Source organism: Gadus morhua, chromosome 9 (genome assembly GCF_902167405.1).
Source record: "Gadus morhua chromosome 9, gadMor3.0, whole genome shotgun sequence".
Lineage (NCBI taxonomy): Eukaryota > Metazoa > Chordata > Actinopteri > Gadiformes > Gadidae > Gadus > Gadus morhua.
Window position 1 is genome coordinate 23,178,038 of NC_044056.1, and position 18,767 is coordinate 23,196,804.

General features: G+C 47.5%; 2 protein-coding genes across 4 annotated transcripts in view; one reads left to right on the forward strand and one right to left on the reverse strand.

Moving 5' to 3' along the window:
* The window catches only part of ano3 (anoctamin 3), a 34,227-nt gene extending 22,619 nt beyond the window's left edge, over window positions 1-11,608 (forward strand). For both annotated transcript variants that reach the window (XM_030365508.1, XM_030365509.1), the window contains 15 exons: window positions 392-526; window positions 736-829; window positions 1,052-1,112; window positions 2,942-3,024; window positions 3,166-3,306; window positions 3,713-3,877; window positions 4,413-4,449; window positions 4,553-4,664; window positions 5,088-5,145; window positions 5,493-5,590; window positions 8,257-8,411; window positions 8,708-8,860; window positions 9,535-9,682; window positions 10,270-10,465; window positions 10,914-11,608. In XM_030365508.1, the coding sequence (XP_030221368.1) occupies window positions 392-526; window positions 736-829; window positions 1,052-1,112; window positions 2,942-3,024; window positions 3,166-3,306; window positions 3,713-3,877; window positions 4,413-4,449; window positions 4,553-4,664; window positions 5,088-5,145; window positions 5,493-5,590; window positions 8,257-8,411; window positions 8,708-8,860; window positions 9,535-9,682; window positions 10,270-10,465; window positions 10,914-11,096 (1,819 nt within the window). In that variant the 3' untranslated portion in view covers window positions 11,097-11,608. The remainder of the gene's footprint in view (window positions 1-391; window positions 527-735; window positions 830-1,051; window positions 1,113-2,941; window positions 3,025-3,165; window positions 3,307-3,712; window positions 3,878-4,412; window positions 4,450-4,552; window positions 4,665-5,087; window positions 5,146-5,492; window positions 5,591-8,256; window positions 8,412-8,707; window positions 8,861-9,534; window positions 9,683-10,269; window positions 10,466-10,913) is intronic.
* Window positions 11,609-13,380: 1,772 nt separating this feature from the next.
* The window catches only part of slc5a12 (solute carrier family 5 member 12), a 10,484-nt gene continuing 5,097 nt past the window's right edge, over window positions 13,381-18,767 (reverse strand). For both annotated transcript variants that reach the window (XM_030365514.1, XM_030365513.1), the window contains exons 7-15: window positions 18,293-18,422; window positions 18,089-18,177; window positions 17,597-17,709; window positions 17,258-17,325; window positions 16,593-16,679; window positions 16,024-16,208; window positions 15,386-15,489; window positions 15,011-15,135; window positions 13,381-14,918 (exon numbers count right to left, since the gene is read on the reverse strand). In XM_030365514.1, coding sequence (XP_030221374.1) covers window positions 14,769-14,918; window positions 15,011-15,135; window positions 15,386-15,489; window positions 16,024-16,208; window positions 16,593-16,679; window positions 17,258-17,325; window positions 17,597-17,709; window positions 18,089-18,177; window positions 18,293-18,422 — 1,051 coding nt within the window. In that variant the 3' untranslated portion in view covers window positions 13,381-14,768. The remainder of the gene's footprint in view (window positions 14,919-15,010; window positions 15,136-15,385; window positions 15,490-16,023; window positions 16,209-16,592; window positions 16,680-17,257; window positions 17,326-17,596; window positions 17,710-18,088; window positions 18,178-18,292; window positions 18,423-18,767) is intronic.

An 18,767-nucleotide genomic window follows, 5' to 3' on the forward strand; every position in this document is an offset into this window, starting at 1 on the left:
TCACCCCTCACCCTCTCCTCACTCATGAAGGCTCGCTTTGTGCTGACAGACGCTGGACATTTTTATTAAAATACAAAATCTATCTATAAATGTATGATGTGCATAGAGTGTATCAAGATTGCAATGTGGATGCCCATTTATTTTAGTTTCTACCAAATAAAATGCTTAATGTGTAGCCTGTAACTCGCCTGCAATTAAAGATTACCATTTATGGGTAATTATTGCTTTTTGAACCACATCTAAACATTTATTCATTGTTTTATAATATTTTACTACCGCTGCCCAATAGCATGCAGATTGTCTTGAGGATCATTGCCAGGTTGAATAGCTTTTAACTCAAAGTTAATGATGTGTGATGATGCAATGATTCTGTGACATCACTTCCTGCCAGGCGGTACTTTGGGGAGAAGATTGGTCTGTACTTCGCCTGGCTGGGCTGGTACACGGGCATGCTGATCCCTGCTGCTCTGGTGGGCCTGTTTGTGTTCCTCTATGGCCTGTTCACCATGGACTCCAGCCAAGTCAGGTACAGTACTGCTTCCTCTTTTACATGTTTAATTTAATTTGTAATTTATTTTAGATATGAATATATACAAAAAATATATAAGTATATATTTTTGACCTTTTTGAAATGATTTCCATATCTCGATTATTCTCTTCACTTTAATTAAATCACATAATATTTAATATATCCTATTCAATGTGATTTTGATCAGTGCATTGTTGTATCTTCAGCAAAGAGATCTGCGACGCCAACACCACCATCATGTGTCCCATGTGTGAGGAGTGCGAACCCTGGACACTCAGCGACAGTTGTGTGTACGCAAAGGTCAGTGTTGTTGTGATACCCGACCCCAACCGCACCAAAGCCAATTCAATCACAGTGCATTGTCTCAATGTCCTCCATTAATCCATGCATCGAATCCAAAGTCATTGGTTAAAGCTGCCCAGACTAATTATCCTAGAGTACATGTAAGTGGTTGTTTCCACGGTGAAACCGCTCCATGTGACATGGTTCTGAGAGCTCTGTGTCTTGTCTGTTGTTTCCTAGGTGACCCATCTGTTTGACAATGGGGGCACTGTGTTTTTTGCCATCTTCATGGCTATATGGGGTAGGTTGCGGCTGACTCTCCGTTTGTCTTTTCCACTCTGTTCAGTGTTCCTTATCGAAATGTTATAGTTTAAAGAGAGGCTTTTTTAATCTATTTGTCAGGCTCCGAATCATCAAACTTTAACTCCATTTCCTATTTATAGCGACTCTAAGCCGCTCTCTCTCTGCTCATCGCTCCCATACTTTGTTTCCTCTTCACTTAGAAATCTCCACAATGTACAAATCAGCGTGATACGTTCCTTAGTTCCAGTGGTACAACCCGCTAGGTAGATGTCTCTAGGACGCCGGGACCAGACCAAAGATCCACATTTCCTCCTCTGTTGGAACTGCTGGTTCCATCCAGTGAGGTGCTCCCCCCCGCCTGACAAAAAACATTTTTTTCTGTGCCCTTGAGCAGGACAACTAAATCTCTCCCTGCTGCAGGTGACCAGGTTGTCACTTTGCAATGCGGACCAAATGACCTATGAGCACATGCATTTGGCTGTGTTCCATTATAATGGACTCCTTTAAATGCAGTCCACGGTCCCGGTGTAATTACCCGTCATTCCCCCAGTTAGGACCTCCCCACCCCAATCGAGCTCCAACACATGGGTGCTGCACAAGTCTCCAAGGGTTCATACCTCCTATGAGTTATGCGGTGTTAAAGGCACAAGCAGTTCATGATAAAGGGCAGAGATGACCTCTCCTTATCCGGGTTGGACAGTATTAGCCCAAACAACGCCCCGTCCCCCTCCGCTGGGGTAATACCACGGGACTTCCAGCATCGTGGGCTGTTCTTGGCAGTCCTTGGGCCGAGGAGTGCGGTGGGCCATATGTCTGCAGCAGGCGATGTACTCTGTAACGGGAGCGTGAGACGGAGATGCAGAGCATTCGTCAGCTCAGGGGACTTAACAAAACATCTTAAAGATCCTGTAAACCTCGTGTTGGCCTCACTCTGTCCCTCCATATCCATATCTCTGTTTCTTTTTTTTTGCATCGCTGTCCCTCTCACTCTTCATTTCTTATTCTTCCTTTTGCTTGGCCTTTGTCTCCGTCTCTATCTCTCTCTCCCTCCCTGTTTCTAAGTCTCTCGCTCTTTCTCATTATTTATCTATCTCCCCCTCTCTGTCTCATGCTTCCTATCTCCTTCCTCTCACATTTCAGTCTGTCTTACTCCCTGTTTTCCACAGAAAGCGGGTCAAGCTATATTTAACCACGCCGTCTTCCAAGTGTTACTTGGTCCACATTTGTCTGCGCCGCCGTTTTCTAACCATTTCTAAGACAGCTTTGAAATGTTTTAAAGTAACTCAGCAGTCAAACATAATAAGAATCTTAAGAATAAGGATTATACTGAAACGTAAAGTTATTTCTGCCTCTCAGAGAGTTCTCATTCTGGTGTCAGACGGGGCCTGCCAGCCTCTTTCGTCACTCCCTCTCAGGTCTCATCAAACTGTAGAAAAACAGACTCTGTGGGGGAGTAGAAAATAATGCATGGGCGACCAAAGGATCCTCCCTATTTCTGGAGCCATATTGCACTGGTCAATGGGGAACCAAAGGAGCAATGCACTCCCTAAAACCACAGCTGAGCAGTGTGAGTGTCCTCAGACATCAACACAGAGCATGGAATACTTCATTCAGTACGAAGCAGATCCATAAACAAAAACCCTATCTGCCCTTTATGACCCGCGGGCCCCAACAAGACTCATAACCAGTTGCTCTGAATTAATCATTAGCTTGGACACTCCGAGTGGACGTTAAGAATTATATCGCTGTTGAGTGAAGCAGCACTGATGTGTTCATAGGATTGAACTGGTTAATATTATCGTATTCACCCCCCCCCCCCAATCACAGCTACAGTCTTCCTAGAGTTCTGGAAGAGGAGGAGGGCGGAGCTCACGTACGACTGGGATCTGATAGACTGGGAGGAGGAGGAGGTAAGTCGGTGCTGCTTTTCACCCTGATGGCGACGAGGTCCCTGTGAGCCGATGTCCAGTAAAGCAAGGCTGTTTGTCCGTCAGCCCGAGAGCGATATGTGCCACTCACTAGCCGCCGATGGCATGTCTGCTGTGCACCAGGATGAGCTGAGGCCACAGTTTGAGGCAAAGTACTCCAGGGTGGAGAGAGTGAACCCCATCTCCGGCAAACCCGAGCCCTTCCAGCCCCTCACGGACAAACTCAGCCGGCTCATGGTGTCTGTATCGGGGATCTTCTTCATGGTGAGCCCCCATCACGGTCGTGACTCGTGATCCTCACCTGGGTCCCGCAGTGGCGAACACCCAGAGTGGTTCAACACCGCCCCCTGGTGGACGTCCGTATTACTGCGATTTTGATTAAGCCGATGCAGTTACTGAAGATGTTTTATTGAATGCTATTTTTGTTTAGCTGTTGCCCATATCCCCTATTGATAATATTGAATAGGTTCCCAAGAATTTAAGGCTCATATATGGAACAATTGCATTTGTGATATGAAAAAAAGAAGATTTTTCTTTAAAGGGAACATCGATATGGGTCCAAAGAATATTCTAGGATCTGGATTTTAAAAAACATTATTTTTCAACCACTAATATACTTCATTCCCTCCCTGGATTCCTTTATTTAAATGACATTGCTCTCCTCCTCCAGATCTCCCTGGTGTTGACGGCGGTGTTTGCCGTGGTGGTGTTCCGGCTCATCGCCATGGAGAAGTTCGCCTCCTTCGACTGGGAGTTTGTGAAGAAGAACTGGCAGTTTGCCACCTCTGGCACTGGGGTCTGCATCAACTTTGTGATCATCATGTCTCTCAACGTGGTGGGTGTTGTCCAGACACCTCCCCCCAGCACCGCCCCCGCTCCCCGATGCTCATCTGTTATTGAGAGTGCTGAATGAGCCTGGATCCTGTTCGTGTAATGGAGGACAATAAAAGATTCATCTGCTGATGGAAATCGTGACACTTTTATTATGTACACTTTGTTTTTTTCATAGCTTCACTGGGAATGTATGTTATCTTTGCCAACTATCGTTGTACTTATACACACACACACACACACACACGCGCACACACGCACACACGCACACGCGCACACACACACACACACACACACACTCACACACATACACACATACACATACACATACACACACATACACGTCATGTAGATTACATATAGATATATTCACTCCCACTCTTTCCCCAGTCCCCATTGAAGCGTGTGTTTATGGTGTTGGAGCCCAGCCATGTTGTATTGTGCCATAAACACACTAGGCTTATCTCAACTCTCTGTTTGTAATCTAATCGGGCCGTTTCTTCCTGTACCCCCCTCCCCATCTTTATCTCCCTCCTCAGGTATATGAAAAGGTGGCTTACCTGCTCACCAACCTAGGTGAGTGTGGCCCACTGTACCACATGACCGGTTGTCCTATCGCCCCCGCCTATCTGCTGTGTGCGGTCTTCAATCATTCACCTGCGTTCGTCTGGGTCCACAGAACACCCGCGCACAGAGTCCGAGTGGGAGAACAGCTTCGCCCTCAAGATGTTCCTGTTCCAGTTCGTCAACCTGAACAGCTCAACGTTCTACATCGCCTTCTTCCTCGGGAGGTGTGTGTGGTGTGTCCCCCCCCGCTTTCCCCTCCCGGCCCCGCCGCTGTCTGCACGCAAAACATCCACTGGAGCATCCAGTTCTGAGGAAAAAAGTGGAGAATATAGAATAATAATATAAAAAGGTTTTATTTTAACAAAGACGTCTCCACGTTAGGTTCAGATTTGGTCATTTATTTATAAATTCTCCAAGCGTATATAATCCTGAAAGGATGAAGGAAACAATATTCGTCACTGATGCATTAAAAAGGGTGGAATGGCACAATAAATAGGTTTTATTTCGACAAAGACCACATGAGGGTCCTAATCACCCTGAGAAAGGAACCAGCGTCTTTCTGATACACACTGGAACCCCTTCCTCCTCTGTATATGTCCCTCTGTGAGAGATGAGCCCGTGAGTTGTCTGTCCGTCCCCTCATACAGGTTTGCAGGCCGGCCCGGGAAATACAACAAGCTGTTCAACAGGTGGAGGCTGGAAGAGGTGAGTGCTGCTGGCAACACACTTAAACAACACTTAAACACTTAAGCAACACTTAAACTGATGAGAGTGGCTACATTAGCTCAGCCATTCACCAATGATACAATGAGAACAAGGAGGAGTATTAGACTAATTAACTCATTCAAAATGTCTTTCATGGTTATTAAATGACAAATTGAGTATTTATATTAATATGTGTGAAATATAAGTCAGTTTTTTATAATTAATAGGATTTAAATAATAGCAATAAAAAAAGACCATGGATTTGAGTGTCCATGCTTGATTGTCATTCTGCAAGTGTTCATGCTAATCATGATAAAATGATTAATCCTGTCTTAATGTCCCCACAGTGTCATCCAAGCGGCTGTCTGATTGATCTGTGCCTCCAGATGGGCGTCATCATGTTCTTCAAACAGATCTGGAACAACTTCATGGAGCTGGGTTATCCGTGAGTCAGAGGAACGGACACAAAGCCCACCCTGCTGCTGAGCCACGTCTCGCCACCTCAGTGACCAGCACTTTAAGATGTGCCAAGAACGCTTCAGCTCCTGTTTTAAGGGAGATGCTACAGCATGGGGGGGGGGGGGGGGGGGTTGTGGTGGAGGTGGTGGTGGTGGAGGGGGTATGGAGGCGGGGATGTTGGTGGGGGTGAATGTGTGGTTGAGGTGGTGGTGTAGGGGTGGTATTATGGGTAGTGAGGGGGTGATGGTGAAGGCGGTGGTGGTTGTGACACTGGTGATGGTCGGGGTGGTGGAGGAGGAGGTAGTGGGGGTGATGGAGGTGGTGTTGGTGGCTTACTGGAGGGGTGGTTGGTTGAAGCAGTGATGGTGGTGGTGATGGAGATGGTGTGCTTGGTGAAGGTAGTGGGGATGTGGCGGTGTTGTTGGTTGAAGTGGTGATTGAGGTGGAGGTGGTGGTGATGGAAATACTGGTGGTGGGCCTGTGGAGGTGGTGGGGATGGAGATGGTGATGGAGGTGGTGGTGGTGAGGGAGTTGGTGATGGTGATGGAGGTGGTGGTGGTGATGGAGGTGGTGGGGATGGAGATGGTGATGGTGATGGAGGTGGTGGTGGTAATGGAGGTGGTGGTGGTGATGGAGGTGGTGGTGGTGATGGAGGTGGTGGTGGTGAGGGAGTTGGTGATGGTGATGGAGATGGTGGTGGTGATGGAGGTGGTGGGGATGGAGATGGTGATGGTGATGGAGGTGGTGGTGGTGATGGAGGTGGTGGTGGTGATGGAGGTGGTGGTGCTGATGGAGGTGGGGATGGTGATGGAGATGGTGATGGGGATGGAGTTGGTGATGGGGATGGTGATTCAAATTCAAATTCAAAGTTTTATTGGTCACATGTTTGCAAAAATAACGTTTTACATACAGTGAAATTAAAAAGGGGGTCACCACTCTGGATACCTATTATTTATTGGAACCTGAATAAATAATCGATAATAGTCATTTAAAAACACACATCCCGTAATAAGGTGATGCTATAAAAACAAGATATACATCAAAATATAAAATAATGGTATATAAATATAATTAATAATAAATAAATAAATAAATAAATAAATCATTTATTTATTTATTTTGTATGTGTAATGCACCTTCAGTTGGCACTCCCAATTTCGTTTTATAGGTGACTGTACAATGACAATAAAGTCTATCTTATCTTATCTAAAAGTGTATAGAAAGTGGTGCAGAAAGTGCAAGAGTGCCAGTTATAGTCCACCGAAGTTAAGCAGTCTAACTGCCTGCAGAAAGAAGCTCCTCCTCAGTCTCTCAGTCCGAGCCTTAAGGCAGCGTAGGCGTCTGCCTGACTGCAGCAGGGTGAAGAGGCCAGCGTCTGGGTGAGAGGCGTCCTGCCCGATTTTCCTGGCTCTTGCCCTCACCCTCTTGCTGTATGTGTATTCCAGGGTGGGGAGGGTTAACCTAATGGTTCGCTCTGCTGAGCGCACCACCCTCTGCAGGGCAGCCCGGTCTCGTGCGGTGCAGCTTCCATACCAGGCTGATGTGCAGCCTGTGAGGATGCTCTCCACAGCTGCAGAGTAGAAGATCCTCAGGATGGAGGGGGAGACCTTGAACTTCCTCAGCCGCCGAAGGGAGTATAGCTGCTGCCTTGACTTGGAGACCAGGTGTTGTGTGTGGAAAGACCATGAGAGATCCTGAGTGAGGTGCACCCCCAGGTACTTGAAACTGGGGACCCTCTCCACAGGTTCCCCACTGATGATGAGTGGGGGGAGTGGGGTGAGCCCACTGCCCTGCTTCCTCCGGAAATCCACCACTATTTCCTTAGTTTTGTTGATATCTAGTGCCAGGTTGGCCCCAACACACCACAGTGCCAGATCTGCCACTTGGTTTAGGTAGCCCTGCTCGTTGTCGCCAGTGATGAGACCCAGAACCACGGTGTCATGGGCAAACTTGATGATGGAGGTTGAGCTGCTGGAAGCTATGCAGTCATGCGTGTAGATGTTGTACAGCAGTGTCTCAGAACGCCCACCTGGGGGGTACCCGTGTTGAGGATCAGGGGTCCTGACATTACACCTCCCCATACTCCCTCATACCCTGGGGACGACCAGTGAGGAAGCTGAGCACCCAGTTACATATTTGGGTGTTGATTCCCAGCGACCTCATCTTCTGGATCAGGGGAGAGGGATTTAGGTGGTGGTGGTGAAGGTGGTGGGACTGCGGAGGTGTTGGGTGAATCGGAGGTGGTGGTGGTGGAGGTGGTGGTGATGGAGGTACTGGTGGTGGGCATGTTGAGTTGGTGGTGGTGGGGATGGAGATCGTGACGGAGGTGGTGGTGGTGATGGTTGTGGGTCTGTGGAGGTGTTGGGTGAAGGTGGGGTCTTATGGAGGTTCGGGTGATGGAGGTGTTGGTGATGGAGGTGGTGGTGGGGGTGGTTGGTGATGGAGGTGGTGGTGTTGATTGAGGTGGTGGGGGTGGGCGTGGTGGTGATAGAGGTGGTGGTGGTGGTGGTGGGGCTGATGGTGATGGAGGTCTTGGTAGAGGGCATGTCAAGGTGGTGGTGAGGGGGGTGGTGGCGGGCACGTGGAGGTATCTGCAGTGCTCAAGTGCTGCAAGCCTTATGCTGGCTCTCTTCTCCCTGTTGTTGTGTGCAGTCTGCTGCAGAACTGGTGGTCACGCAGGAAGATGAAGCAGGGAGGAGGGGGGGGCCCGAACGCAGAGACCACGGCCACGCTCCCGCAGTGGGACAAGGACTGGAACCTGCAGCCCATGAACGCCCACGGACTGGTGGACGAGTATCTGGAGATGGGTAAAGCACTGTTTAACCATAATGCTGGTCATCAAACTTTGTTTTTGATATTAATACTGTTACTATGATAGGAGCATCTCCCATCAGGGATCAATATACCTTGTCTGTCTCTCTCTCTCTCTCTCCCTCTCTCTCTCTCTCTCTCTCTCTCTCTCTCTCTCTGTCTCTGTCTCTGTCCCTCTCTCTCTCTCTCTCTCTCTCTCTCTCTCTCTCTCTCTCTCTCTCTCTCTCTCTCTCTCTCTCTCTCTCTCTCTCTCTCTCTCTCTCTCTGTCTCTCTCTCCCTCCCCCCCTCCAGTGCTTCAGTTCGGCTTCACCACTATCTTCGTGGCAGCGTTCCCGCTGGCCCCTCTGCTGGCACTGCTCAACAACATCATCGAGATCCGTCTGGACGCCTACAAGTTCGTGACCCAGTGGAGGCGGCCCATGCCCGCCCGGGCCACCGACATAGGTTAGCTGTGTTTAACGTTCTCCACATCCCTCGCCCCGTCTCCTTTTCCACCCGGGCTGCCCTTCCCATGGGTTAGGAGACGGAGATACACCTGCTCACAGCAGCGCAGCAGACCAGGGCCTCTTAAGAAGGAAGGAATGGAGATGGTGTGGCAGGGCGGTTAAAGATGCCATATCATGCTTTTTTTAGGGTTTGTTTGGGGGTACTACTAGTTTAGGGTTACATGCCTGTGTGTAAGAAATACCCCTTATTATTCTCTCACTGTTCATTTCTGCCAAACCAATTTCAGTGTATTTCAAAAACTGTCTGATTGGTATAATTTCGCTTGAAGGCCCCCCTCCCGAGAAGCCCAGTCTGTTGTGATTGGTCAAACGCACGAGAGGTTGTAAACAATGCGGGTAGCCTGGAGACGCAACTTCTGCACTTCAGCACCGTCCACGTCGTCTCGCTGGTACAGATGTAAAGTTTGAGCACAAACAAGCTGTTTCACACACTTTGAGGGGCGTTCTCGGTGGGCACGAGTACTCCCCGTGACTCAGAGTTTAGCAGACGTGTGTTTATGTACATAAGTCATATAAAAGTCGAAAGCAAAGGAAAAAGTCGAAAAAGCATGGTATATAAATGTGAGATCCAGACCTGTGACACAGACCCTGACCTGTGGTCTCCGTCTCCAGGTATCTGGCACGGGATCCTGGAGGGCATCGGGGTGCTGGCGGTCATCACCAACGCCTTCGTCATCGCCATCACCTCCGACTACATCCCCCGCTTTGTCTACGCCTTCAAATATGGGCCCTGCGTGGACAAGGGATACCGCAACGAGAAGTACTGTCCCCTGTGCTTCATTAAACAGTCGTGTGATGAGCAATGAGATGACGCAGCTCGGCATGACTGTGAGCCATGTGGGATTAGCATAGCATAACATGGCTAGCAACATGCAAGAATGTGTTCTTCACATCATGATGACCGGCAGCAGGCTTTGCAAGGGGCGGTTTCAAATTGTCACAACATAAGTACGAGCAACACGATAAGCAGAGTGTAAAGCTCAGAATTCTGGGATTAGCATTATCTTTAGCCTCGTAGCATAATAGTCATAATTTGGCCGAATTGTGATATTTTACCTAACTCTATTCTCCCGACACTGCTGATTCATTGTGTCTCATTGGCTTTATCCTAAGCTAATCAGAATGCTTTTTGAATTCCATAATCTGCATCGTCACGGATTCGATCTGAGGCATTTGTTGACGCTAAATACGAGATGATCCTTTAAGTATGACTGAGGCAATAATGCTAACATAAGGCTAACGATATCAATGATGCTACAAGGCTAACGCATGTAGAAGCAGGGAGCTTGAGCGTAAGCAGCGGTACCATGATAAGCAGTGTGTCTCCCCCCCCCCACCCCGTGTCAGGTGTTTGCGAGGCTACATGAACAGCAGCCTGTCGGTGTTTGAAATGGGCGAGGCTTACAACGGCAGCCAGGGGCAGACCCGCTTCTGCCGTTACCGTGACTACCGGGCCCCCCCCTGGAGCCCCGCGCCCTACGACTTCACCCTGCAGTTCTGGCACGTGCTGGCGGCCCGCCTGGCCTTCATCATCGTCTTCGAGGTTGGTCCGAGTGCTTTGTGGTTGAACTCAATGTGTATTATATCTGTGTGCACATCGCCATCGCCTGCTGCGACCGGCCTTAAGGCCGGTTGAAGTTCACTCTTTGTGATTTAAGATCCCTCCTGTTGCCGGGTAACGGACCGCCGGTGACTGCACACTTTATGGATTCAATTCAGTCTTTTTACTCTTCCTCTTAATCACAAAGCCGTCGCAGTATGCAACGGTAATCACAACATCTTAAGCAATCTCATAATAGAAAATAAACCCCAATTTCCCTTCCAGGACGCAGAGAATATTGTCTAGCTCTCAGGGCCTGATTATCTTTAATCCGACTTGTTGCATAAGCACACAGCAGCTGAATGGTGGCGTTAGCGCTAATGTCTCCGTAGCTCTCCATGTGTCCGCGGACGTGCTCTGAGCTGATTGGCTGATTCGTGTCCATCCTCAGCACTTGGTGTACGGCATCAAGTCGTTCATCGCGTACCTGATCCCAGACATGCCCAAGGGCCTGTGTGAGCGCATGCGGAGGGAGAAGTACCTGATGCAGGAGCTGATGTACGAGGCCGAGCTCACGCACCTGCACAAGGAGAAGAAGAAGAACGGCAAGCGCTACCACCATGAGTGGCCTTAGACCCAGAGACAAGCGCACACACACACAAACATACTGACATACACACAACTCACTCTGATTCACACACACAAACATGGACATGCACACATGTAAACTTGCATAAGCACACATGCACAAACGCAGACACACACACAAACGCGTATGCAAAGACATATGTGCACACACATTAACGCGCCCACACACAAGCACACATATGAACACACACTTGCATACATAAAGATATGTGCACACAACCATTCACATGCATGTACACACACACTCCCACACACTGAAGGACGCCGCCCCCGGGCCCACGGGCCCGTCCCACCCTGTCTGCTCAGTGAAGTGTGTTGGCTTCCAGAGTTTGGATTCATGCAGCTGGCTCTGCACACCAAAGACACCGAGCCGCCATTCCTCCTGAGGAGTCTGGCCCGACCCCCGGCCCCCAACCCCCGGCCCACCCTGGTCACTGTGCCCTCTTCTCCGGCCCTGGTTCATACTTGTTTGTGGTGCTTCGGCACTCAGCCAACCCCCCCCCCCCCCCCCCCCCCCCCTGGGTAGATTGTCCTGGGCCCTGGGCTGGACAGAGATGGATTCCCTTGGGTATGGAGGTTGTTATGTTTACTATGCAGATGAAGGGCTCCAGGGCGCCCCCCTCTACACCTCCGGACCCCCCCCCCCCCACTTATCATGGGGCCACCGCAGCTTCCTGCTTCGCAGCGCCACTGTGCTCCCCCCCGGCCCACCAACGCATGGCTGTGTCCGTCCCCGTGGACCCCCCCACGGACTCCCACCTGAGCTACCGTGGCACTTAGTGAACTTGTTTTCAATATTTTTCTGTGGGAAAAAAAAGTGATTCTAGTGACGTGTCGACCAAACGTATTGGACAATGTTATGCAAAGTGACTTGTTAGTTTTGCCCTTGAAGCATGCTGATCAATATTTGCATCAGTCAATTCATATTAACAGCTGGTGGGGGGAGGGGCTATAACATCCATAACCATTGAAGTTGTGAACACTCGTACTGTCGAGAGAGACCTTTCCTCCTTTCCTCTCGTATAACGTGCATGGGCATATCTGTTTCTTTCTGTCGTCTTTTGATAGACCAACACTCCCTCCCCGCCTGTCTTGATGCCTGGTTTGTACTCAGTGTGAGCTGTTTTTTAGACTCAGGCCTACCTGAAACCTACTTCTTCTTTTGCGCCTGACCTCTCTGGTGCAGGGGGACGGGTGTAACTCAATGTGATGGTTTGATTGTGCCTAAGGTGTCGCACACTGCAACCCCGTGTCAGCAGCGTCACGTGTGCCTGTTTGTGCTTTTTTATTAAGTGCAATAACCCCCCAGTTCCGCTCCCTCCCGCCGCATACGGCTGTGACCAGGGACAGTGTGTCATGTAACAACACAAACCGTTCTCCACACTAGTCCAGTACTAGCAGTGCTCCACTGCTGCCGCAGTTTCTCAGCTGGAGGCCGTAAGAAGCATAGTCTCGTCCCTTTGGGATAAACAACGGGATCTTTAACATTCAAGGCAGCCATTCAAGGCAGCCATTCATGGCTCTTCTGTTTCCGAGCTCAGAATCTGTTCTTCATTTCCTTCACTGCATCCCCCGCCCAGCGAATGTGGTTGGAAGTCAAGGGATCAGACATACCTGTGGTCGGCAACACCCTCTCGAGTCATTCACAGTAAATCCCTTTCATGCTATTTTATTTGATGATGGCGAGTGAATGGCGGTGTCCTGCCAGGACAATGGCTTCATTTGGACAGTAATCTGTTTAATACGCACTGGAATGCTCTGAATTATTATTGTAATGTCAGCATGTTGGGCCCAAGGAACACTCAGGAAATGTAAAGCAGGCAGCGTGGGAGATCCACCAAGGCTGATTATCAAAGCCACTATTCTTTGCCGCGATGGAAATTAATATGACAATTATAGCACTGCCTTTATCTTTTGTTGTCAGATCTTTACATTTGGGGTAAATAAAAAAGATATTTAATTTAATTAATTTCAATGGAAGTGACCGTAAAGAGAAAGTCATTTCATATGATAAAGTTACAGGCATTTTACTTTGTTCCTATGACTTCAAATTTGGTTTCCTTATCATATGATGTCATCGCGTAATTTATTTAAATGTGATCATTAGCCCATTATGTCTTGTTGTCCTTCTTTTGGTGTACATATTCATCATGAACACCATGGTTTCCTGTGGATGGCTTGAGTGCAGCCATTGTGCATGGTGCTCTCTCCCAGCCTCATGGTACCTTGCCATCCTTCAGGGGTTTAGAACCATGAAATGCATCTGCATGAATAATCCACAGCTTTATTGATAAAAACTCACTGACAAATGGTTGTTACTTATTCAAATGATGTTTACTACTTCCAATTCAAATCACACTTCATACATTGTCAACTATATCATAATCATCATGTACGATCAAATCTAACGACACAGGCGTAACGACATCCCCCTGGTCCTCTGAGGCGGGGCCGCATCACAAACATACACTTCCTGGGTTATATTTGCCATTTGTGATTTCTTACACATTCTGCCCACACTTCAGAAGGAAGGAAATGAAGGACAGGTTGTGAGCCTAGGCCGGCGTCAACTGTATGTTCCTCGGTTTGTGACTTTTCGAAAATCTATGCATGTTGTAATAAATGAATCGCTGCAGTCATGAGATATTTCAGATGCCTTTTTAGATTTCAGAGAACAAGTGCAAATGTCCTCCTACCTTCGTCCCACGTTTCGTATGCATGGCTTGTGTCTGATTTGAACTTGTGAAAATTATTTGATCTTTGATCTTCTGTTGATCTTTAGGACCACTTATGTATAACTTTTCATTTGTTGTTAATGCTCGGAAGACTCTTTTTAATAGAGAATCCTCAACAAAGGCTGCTGGCTTTATATTTGAGAGGTCACTTTAAATGGTTCACAACACTCGTCTTCCAGTGCAAACAAAATTTTAAATAAATTAAATATATTATCTTTTGTGAAGGGGTTACAATATGTAAGGAATATAGATATATTCTGAAGACTGTGGGGTTGGCTCTCGCTCTCTCCTCTGTAATGCTTTGATCTGCTACTGGCTTTGTGCTCAATGCACCAGCTCACCCTTTTCAAGAAGCATATGGAAGCAATGAAAGGGTATTGTTACACTCCCTCCAGCGTTGGCAATAGCAGAATCAGAGAATGGTATTCAAAGTAATATAAGCGTGGACTTGCACATAATGGTCTTGGCAAAGACTGGACATTTATGTTCTTTAACTCTATTTCTGCAATTGAAGTAAGAATGTAGGATTGTTGTCGAGAAGGTAGAATAGTTATTCGAAAAAACGACATCATGATCATGACCATAAATAATTCTGTTGTATAATACGATGTTGTTATACAGTAACAGTTGTGAGATGGCATGTATCAATAACATTGTTAACTATGTTACTGTTTACATGTAAAAAATGAATAAATAAAATACATATTGAAACAGAAACAGTATGAAACGGATGTAATAAAGTTGTTTGAATATTACTTGTCTATATTTTTTTATTGAATTATGAATGTTTTTCTTGAAAGAGTCTTTCATCACATCGCATGTCCCACGCAGCGGAAGTGGAGTGCGTGCAAATGGGACCAAACTGAACGGGTCATATTAAATAACGTATTTCCAGGTTCTTTGCCAGAGGGCATTTGTCCCGTTTAAAAGGAGTGTGTCTCTGAGACAAACCCTGAGTTGGAGTAACACTTCTCCTCCCCGTCGGGAGCGCCCGTCCGTGTGGTCTCCAGCCACTCCTTTCCCATCGCTTTGCTGCTCTGCCCCTCGTCCTTTGGGTCCGTACATTTGGGCTCCTAGGGGCAGAAACAGAGTCACAGTTCATTGTTTTGGGTCTCCATTAGGAATGCAATCCTGCAATTTCATGGCTTCCACGCTCCGATCTTACCTGCTCTCGGGGTTTAGCTTCGGCACCCCCCCAGCACATTTGCTTTCCCCTCTCGGACCAGAAGCAGAACAGATTTCCCACCGGCCTCACGAGCAGTGGATCCACATTATTGCCCTTGTTGAATCCTAATGTAGAAGAAAGAATGTGAAATTCTTTCCAGATATCCTTTCAGTATCTAATCCATAACCACTTGGACAGCCTGTCAGAATAATCATAAAAAACAGGTGCACAACATGACACACAGCCTCGTCATGTCAGCGCCTAACTCAACGTGTCCCTCCTCCCTCCCCGTCCCCTCAGACAGCAGCCGGGCCCCCGGGGTCTGGGGTGACTGGGGGAGACTTACAGTCCCGGAGGGGCCCCCGGATAAATTACCGGTGAGGGATGTGATCAGCAGGCCAACGCTGAGGGTGGTGATGAAGCCCACGGCGCTGAGGTACAGATAGGACAAGGAGTACCAGGAGTCAGCCAGGGGCGGCCTGGGGACAGCAGCACAAAGGGCCCCCGCAGGGGGACACATCATTCCTCTGGCCCAGCTGCCACAAACACTATTTCTAGATTTATAGAGCAATGAAAGGCCATTTTTATCCTTTCTTCTTTCTCCCTTTCCCCATTGTGCTGCACTCTGTGGTGTCACACAGGCCTTAGTACCAGCAATTTGGTATGTCGCTGAAACAATGGATTCATTTGTTCTGGTTTTATAATTTTTTCAGTGAAATGAAACCATTTGTTTCAAAAAGTTCTGCCAAGGAACTGGTGTCATGAACGAGTGACGTTTGAACAAACTCAAGGGGGCTTTAAACGTACAAATCCATTATATCAGCACAAATCTTCCAAAAACTGATTGCTAGCATACACTTACCTGTTGATGAATAATAAAATGCTGTTTTATAACCTTTATTATCAATGACTTACCTTGCCTGATATATTAGCTGCGTGACATTTATGTGGGTCTATAAGTCACAGTGGAGGCAGACCCATTATGGGGGCAGCTGTGGAGGTAAAGTGTATACCTGGGGGGAAGAGAGGTGAGGAAGGGTGCGTCGGTGGCAGGGGTGATGGATGAGTTGAGCCATGGACACCCATCGGTGATCAGGGGTAAGGGCCTTGAGTTGAAGGGTGGGGCAGGGTAGATAAAGGCGCCAATCCCGGCCCAGAACGCCACGGTAATTCCGGCGATAAACCCTCCGATGGCGCCCTACACAGCAGAGAGGGTAGCACGGGACAGGGGAGGTTGAAAGGGCTGATATCATCTGTTTAGACTTTAGACAGTTATGTTACGTCCGAGCCAAGGGGAGTATTCAGTCCCACTGAGAACGCCCCTCAATAAGCGCGTGAAACAGCTCGTATGCGCTCAAACTTTACCTCAGTAACGGTGTGACGTCAGACTGTGCAGTGGGCGGTGCTGAAGTGCAGAAGTCGCGCCTCCCAGCTACTCGCAATGTTTACAACTTCTATGGGCGGTGAATTTGCTGACTCGGTAATGTAGACCTCCTGCTTTGACTCAAGCACTATTCTGTTCTGAGCAGAATAATGCTCTTCTGAACCCATCTTTCACTTTTCATGTGCGATGTGGTTGTACCTTAGAGTTGGCGCAGGGAAACAGGATGCCGAGGGAGAACATTCCCAGCATGGGGCCCCCACACATCCCATGGATGCTGAGAGCCGCCTGGCAGAAACAAACCAAACACAACAACGGTCACATCGTAAGCAGGCGCTGGAGTCTGCTGTGCTTCAAACGACGATGAAGAAGATGAGGAAGGCAAAGAAGAGGAGGAGGAAGTACAGGTAGAAGACGAGGAAGTAGAGGAGGATGAGGTACAGGTAGAGGACACGAAGAGGAGGAGGAGGAGAAAGTAGAGGTAGAAGACGAGGAAGAGGAAAAAGAGGAGGAGGAAGAGGATACAGTGCAGGTAGAAGTAGAGGAAGAGGAGGAGGAGAAAGTACAGCTAGAAGTCGAGGAAGAGAAAATAAAGGAGGAGGAGGAGGAGGAAATTTAGATAGAAGACGAGGAGGAGGAAGAAGAAAAAGATGAAGAAGGTAGTGATAAAGATGTCAAGGACAACACAAAGACGAAGTGACGATAGAAGTAATGGAAATAATAGGAAACTGAAGATGAAGGTGGTGAAGAAGAGGACAAACAGACCCGATAGCAAGAAAGACTGGAGATACAATTTGAGGAAGGCTGAAGGAAAGGGGGAACTGTGGAAGGGAAGGAGGAGGAGCAGAGAGCAGGTATCACTTTACCTGAACGATTCCTCCCATGTAGGAGGCCACTACTGCCATGGAGGTGCAGGCTATTCCAAAGATGACACCTTCAGACACAATGTCCCATATTACAAGGTAAAGATTAGTGACAGATCTCTACACTGCCTAACCTTTATTACCACATCTATCTTCTCTTTTTGTGGTAGCATGTTAATACTCTGTAGAACAGTCAATACGGTCAATAATATGTAGGTAAAATAATGCACCGTCAATACCTTTGGTCTACCTCAATATGGAATGTCCAACATCCACGCCTCATTTACAGATCAAAGTACCATCCTATCTTATCTTCAAAGACATTAGTTTGAGTTTATTTACAAAGGCCTTTGATGGTCCAGGTGGTGGCTGTGTTGGAGAGATTTGCCCAGCAGTGCTTCACAAAGTCCTCGTACGTCACCGTGGCCAGTGCGTTGATGCTGGCGGCCACGGTGCTAGAGGAGACGAGGAATGGAGGGGTTAAAGAAAAGTCTTTCCTCAGGTTGTTAATGAGAACACTCTAACAAATTCACTGACACACCTTATTGTTATATATCTATATGTTAATGTACATACATATTTATATATGTATATATATATATATATAACTATTTTTTTGCTTATTTTGTTCCTTGATAATTGTACCATGTTACTCTTTACTCGTTTTATCTTTGTATACTGTATATATATTTTTTATATTCTTTGAATATAAAAGGAGAGCTCGGGATACAACAATGTCATTTCCAGCTATCACTGCTTTGCCTGTTATGTTTTGCAGTTGACAAATAAAATAACTTGAACTTGAACAACTTGTACAACTCGTGCTTTACAGACCTGAGGGTTCCACTGAAGGCACACGCCACAAACAGCCCGGGCAGCCCGGGGAACTCCCCCAGGATCTCCATCACAAAGTACGGCATGAGCTGTGGAGGTCAGAACAGAGCTTCACCGGACTGGGTCACAACAGAAACAGGGTGTGAGCGAGCCCTTTTTTTGCGCTACTAAGATGAGAAGGGACATGGAGACCAGAGTACAAACCTGATCTGGGGCTGACACGCGCCCTGCGGACCACGGGTCACAGTCGGCGTAGAAGGCATACATGATGAGGCCGCAGAACACCGCACAGCACAGGATGACCACCAGACCCAGGAGGTTGAGGTACAGCGCCCTGGGAACACATCAGACCCAGGCTCAGGGACACCGGGTCGCAGGGACTCGCAGTAAACGTACACGCGTGCAACAATCATGAAGTGAAAAGTGGAATTTCCTGATTTTACATTTGCGTTCACAAAAATCGGTGCTGAATCATGCAAGAGACATAAAGTTCATGGATATATATATATATATTTATTTATACATATAAAAGCCAGAAATATACAGACATATATATAAACATATATATGTGTGCATATTTCTGTCTTTATATATGCATATATATATTTATAAATATATATCTTTATTTTTTATATGCATAGACGTATATCCTTTCTCCAGGCTGTACAGTGTTTGTGAG